Consider the following 5208-nt stretch of genomic DNA (forward strand, 5'->3'; position numbering starts at 1 on the left):
CCAGGATGGTCTTGATCTCCTGACCTCGTGATCCGCCCGTCTCGGCCTCCCAAAGTGCTGGGATTACAGGCTTGAGCCACCGCCCCCGGCCCAGGCTGGTCTTTAAGTCCTGACCTTGTGGTCCGCCCACCTCAGCTTCCCAAAGTGCTGGGATTACAGGTGTGAGCCACCGCCCCGCAGATGACTTTGGTTCTTGAATAGCATAATGGTGCTAAGTTTTTCGTTAATGCACTCCCCACAATTCTCTTGTTTGTTGCAGGAATCTGAGATCATTGACTTTTTCTTGGGGGCCTCTCTCAAAGACGAGGTTTTGAAGATTATGCCGGTGCAGAAGCAGACCCGTGCTGGCCAGCGCACCAGGTTCAAGGTACCTGGCTGTCCTGGAGTGGGCTGGGCTGGGCTTATCAGGACTCTCTCGGCTCTGCGTAGTTGCACTTGGCTTCACCCGTGTGACTTTCGTAATGGGGAGAGAGAGAAAAGATCTCCTCAGGACCTTGGATGGGCCTTACTGTGGCCTCTCTCTCCTTGAGGGGCGCAACAGGCCCTGGGCGGTGGGCGGTGACCGAGTGTAGGGCCACCAGTCGCGTCACACACATCTCTTCACAGGCGTTTGTTGCTATCGGGGACTACAATGGCCACGTCGGCCTGGGTGTTAAGTGCTCCAAGGAGGTGGCCACCGCCATCCGTGGGGCCATCATCCTGGCCAAACTCTCCATTGTCCCGGTGCGCAGAGGCTACTGGGGGAACAAGATCGGCAAGCCCCACACCGTTCCTTGCAAGGTAGGCTGGTGGCAGGTTATGGGCCTGCTGTGGGGCGGGCTCCCTTGGGCCCTGGTCTCCTGACTTCTTCCCTCACCAGGTGACAGGCCGCTGCGGCTCTGTGCTGGTGCGCCTCATCCCTGCACCCAGGGGCACTGGCATCGTCTCAGCGCCTGTGCCCAAGAAGCTGCTCATGATGGCTGGTATTGATGACTGCTACACCTCAGCCCGGGGCTGCACTGCCACCCTGGGCAACTTCGGTAGGTGGTCCACGCATGGGGCATAGCCATGGTCTCTCAGCTCCGCTTAACCACACGGGTCCGGTGTGTGCTTGGCGTGTTTTCAGGGAGGCAGAGAAAGGCTCTCCTAATGCACGACAGAGCCGCCCAGAATGGCCTCTCTGTTCCTAGGAGTGCGACAATTTTTGGGTTGGGGGACTTGCCTCAAGCACACCACTGACCCTCCTGGGGTTCTTTTGTTTTGCAGCCAAGGCCACCTTTGATGCCATCTCTAAGACCTACAGCTACCTGACCCCTGACCTCTGGAAGGAGACTGTGTTTACCAAGTCTCCCTATCAGGAATTCACTGACCACCTTGTCAAGACCCACACCAGAGTCTCTGTGCAGCGGACCCAGGCTCCAGCTGTGGCTACAACATAGGCTTTTTATACAAGAAAAATAAAGTGAATTAAGCCTGTTACTATTTCCTGTGTCCTGTGTGGTTAGTGGTGGTTTGAATCTGCGACGTGGGGCCAATAGATCACACCAGAAACACAGGCAGGTTGCAGGACTTTATTTCAGCAACAGTCATACAGAGCCACACAGCAGGCGCACCCACAGATGCCTCAGGAGGTGGCAGCGGCAGCCTCTTTTGCAGCTTTTCTCTCTTCCAGCATCCTCTCCTTCTGTTTGGCCAGGCACTTCCTGGCAGAATAGTAAGCCCCCAGGTCCTGATCTGAGAAAGCAATAGAAACAAGCTGGGAACCCAGGCCTCTGCTACATGCAAAGGGGGCAAAGTCAAGTGGGCAGAAGTGAAGGGAGGGAGGAATCGCAATGGTTCTGGGCCCCAGGCCTCAGAAGGATGGGAGGGGGAGGTCACGCACAGCGGTCCTGGTAGGCCTTGGCCACCTGGGCAAACTGCTCCATTTCCTTGCTGCAGTTCTGCTTGTAGTTGTGTCCTTCCCTCTGCTGACAGGCCTTGAGTCGAGCCTGTATAATGTTGACAATTTCTTGGTCGACTTTGCTGGGGGAGAAAGGGAGCAAGAGAGGCTAATCACAAGGAATCCTTTCCCTGTACCCCTCGAGAACAACTGAAATCCAGAGCCCTGGGGTCTGGCTCCTCCCATGTCACCCCTAAGATCTGGGCATGCTACTCTGGCATCCCAGGGACCGGTGGCCCAGCTGCACATGCTACAGATCTCCACACTCCCAGCGTGGCTCACGTACTAGTCCCTCCTCCACTGCATTTCGGCTTCATACATGCACAAGACATCGTTCTCCTTGCACTCAGTGATGTCCGGCACACGGCGGTACTGCCGGTGGTAGTAGTAATACCTGTTCTTTGCGTGCTGCCGCTCTATAAATTCTGCAAAGACAAAACCACAGACTCAAACACCTCATTGGTTTGGACAAGCTTTTAGCTTTCTAGTTCTCATAAGCCCCTTGGGGAGGGAGAACTTCCTGAGTTCCAGCGTTTAGAAAAGAGGCAATTTGGCCGGGCGCGGTGGCTCACGCCTGTAATCCCAGCACTTTGGGAGGCCGAGACGGGCGGATCATGAGGTCGAGATCGAGACCATCCTGGCTAACACGGTGAAACCCCATCTCTACTAAAAAAAAGTAAAAAAAATTAGCCATGCATGGTGGCGGGTGCCTGTAGTCCCAGCTACTCAGGAGGCTGAGGCAGGAAAATGACGTGAACCCGGGAGGTAGAACTAGCAGTGAGCCGAGATTGCGCCACTATGCTCCAGCCTGGGTGACAGAGCGAGACTCCATCTCAAAAAAAAAAAAAAAGAAAACCGGCAATTCATCTCTCTATGAGGTGTGGCCGGCCAGGCAGGCCTGTGAAGGCCTAGGCTACAGCTGATGGAGAGCTCCAGCGTACCAAGCATCATCCTCAGAGTTCCACAGGCATTACCTTACTCTGTCCCCCACACAAGCCTACAGGCAGCTGCTTCTCACAGACAGCACTGACTGTGACGCGGCTCTGCCAGTGCACCTCCCCCAGCTGCACAGGGACCCCTGTGGAGGCCTGGGGGACGACTGGGTGCGCAGAGGTTCCAACAGGGAGCCTCCAGCAAGCAGAACTTACCACCTGACAGCCTCACTTCCTCACTGGGAAATGAACAGGGTTCACAGGCTTCCTCACTGGGAAATGAACAAGCTAAAAAGAGAGCTCGAACATCCCGACACATAGGACAGACATGTTGTGGGACTGCTACGAAAGAGAGGGAGCTGGGACAGCTGTTGCACGGTTTCCAGATCATTGGGGGTTTGATTTGCAGACTTCATCCTTTTACAAGAGAACCACCAGAGCATGCTATGCACCTCAAGTGTTCAAAAAGAACTGAACCAGGCTGGGCGCGGTGGCTCAGGCCTGTAATCCCAGCACTTTGGGGGGCCAAGGTGGGAGGATCACCTGAGGTCAGGAGTTCGAGACTAGCCTGACTGACATGGTGAAACCCCGTGTCTACTAAAAATATAAAAATTAGCTGGGCGTGGTGGTGGTGCACCTGTAATCCTAGCTATTGGGGAGGCTGAGGCAGGAGAATCGCTTGAACCCCGGATGGGGCAGAGGTTGCAGTGAGCCGAGATCGCACCACTGCATTCCAGCCTGGGCAACAGAGCGAGACTGTCTCAGGGAAAGAAAAAAAACAAAAAAAAACCTGAACCGGGCATTCTCCCGGTTCGTTCCAGAGATGCTGAATGTGGGCATCTCGGCCATCACCCTGACACTTGGTCATCTGGCAGAGAGACAGGCCTAACAACCCCCAGGATTTAGATGCTTCCCTGTGCAGCCCACCCCTAACATTTGAGAGAGGCCTATGCTTCCCTGTGCAGCCCACCCCTAACATTTGAGAGAGGCCTGAGGCCAGCGGTGCAGTGGAGGGGTTCCCGGGGCGGCGGGGGCGGAGAGCAGTGCGGGGTCCTGGAGCAGTGGGTGCTGGGTGCGGCAGGGAGGGAAGAGTCCTGGGCAGAAGCGGGGCGTCCCGGGGTGCAGGGGAGAGTAAGGGATCCTAGGAGGTGAGGTCCGGGGTGCAGTGGGAGGCCAAAGGAGGCGACGGAGCTCGGGGGTCTCCGGGGGTGGGGGGCTGTCCCCGGGGTGCAGCGGGGGGCGGTCTCAGGGAGACGGGACCCGGGGGCATTGGAGGATCCAGGCAGGGTGTGGGATCCAGGGGTCCCCAGAGGCCGGCGAGGGAGCCCCGGACTGGGGCCTCGTACCTCTCACGAGGGTCACGGGTCGGTCCACGATTAGGTCGAACGCCTTCTCTATGTAGACGATGGGATTGGGCACCCAAGTCTGCGACGACAGCACCGGAGTGCGGCGCGGGGGCTGAGGGTACACATCCTTGTCCCAGCTGTCCGGCATGGCGGCTGGAGGCGCGAACTCCGCTCCCTGACGCGCTGCCCTTGCCTGTACCTCGGTCCGGGTCCCGCGGCCTAGGTCGCCAGCTACACAGGACGCCAAGGGCGGCTGCGTCTGTGCGCTGGCGGCCGCGAGGCACCATGGGACTTGTAGTTCCCCGACTCCGCCCGGCGCGGCCTGGACCCGCCTCGCGGCAGAGACCTCTGTGCTTGGTCTCTGCTGAGCGCCTGCGCGATGCTGGTCACTGGTCTGGGAGCCTGGGAAGTAGCCGCGAATCGGACAGATCCCTGCTTACGGTGAAAGAAACAGACAATAGGCAACAGACATAAGGAATAGGAGGGAGTCATTTGGTTCCCACTGCCCGCCAGGCACTGTGCTGAGTGCAGCAGCGAAGAAGATAAACAGCCCGGCTGTGATGGAAAACACAGGCCGTTAGAGCATACACGACAAAGTCAACAAATAACACGCAATTCCAAACTCCCTACTCTTCCAGGAAGCTTTCCCGGATTGCCTAGCCCCTACAGAATTCTCTGGGCCCCGCTCTCTACCAGGACCCCTCTCGGACTGGCTGGTGCCAGTGAACTTGAGAGCCTGTCTGGGGGAGGGCAGGGGGCAGGCCAGGAGGCAGGGCTTGCCCTTAGGCGGCTCACAGGGAGAAGGCACCTACCCTGGGTACGGGGCCCTCTGGCCGGTTTTGATCGTTCCATCCTGGCCTTGAGCACTCTGGTGCTTTTAGGCAGCTCCACTGAGCAGGGCCCTGCTGGCCTCATCTGCAATCTCCATACCGAGCATGGCCCCTGGCTGGTATCCAGGGGGGACACTGGTCATGCCCTGTCCCGAGGCAGAAGCCAGCGACACAGAACCATC

At 57.8% G+C, this 5208-nt stretch overlaps 2 protein-coding genes across 3 annotated transcripts in view; one reads left to right on the forward strand and one right to left on the reverse strand.

Annotated features, from left to right (window-relative positions):
• RPS2 (ribosomal protein S2) overlaps nt 1-1464 on the forward strand; it is a 3427-nt gene extending 1963 nt beyond the window's left edge. Inside the window, exons 5-8 of one of the 2 annotated variants that reach the window (XM_011962430.1) lie at nt 260-367; nt 607-780; nt 860-1019; nt 1246-1464. In XM_011962430.1, the coding sequence (XP_011817820.1) occupies nt 260-367; nt 607-780; nt 860-1019; nt 1246-1418 (615 nt within the window). In that variant the 3' untranslated portion in view covers nt 1419-1464. The remainder of the gene's footprint in view (nt 1-259; nt 368-606; nt 781-859; nt 1020-1245) is intronic. The other variant, XM_011962429.1, reaches the window with a different exon arrangement.
• A 72-nt stretch (nt 1465-1536) lies between these two features.
• Nucleotides 1537-4455, reverse strand: NDUFB10 (NADH dehydrogenase (ubiquinone) 1 beta subcomplex, 10, 22kDa). Its single transcript, XM_011962431.1, has 4 exons — nt 4197-4455; nt 2205-2343; nt 1862-2001; nt 1537-1713 (listed from the first exon to the last, which is right to left on the reverse strand). Exons 1-4 carry the CDS (start codon nt 4342-4344, stop codon nt 1604-1606), a joined length of 537 nt encoding a protein of 178 aa, XP_011817821.1. The 5' UTR covers nt 4345-4455; the 3' UTR covers nt 1537-1603.
• Nucleotides 4456-5208: the final 753 nt, after the last annotated feature.

Source organism: Colobus angolensis, unplaced genomic scaffold (assembly GCF_000951035.1).
Source record: "Colobus angolensis palliatus isolate OR3802 unplaced genomic scaffold, Cang.pa_1.0 Scaffold59, whole genome shotgun sequence".
Lineage (NCBI taxonomy): Eukaryota > Metazoa > Chordata > Mammalia > Primates > Cercopithecidae > Colobus > Colobus angolensis.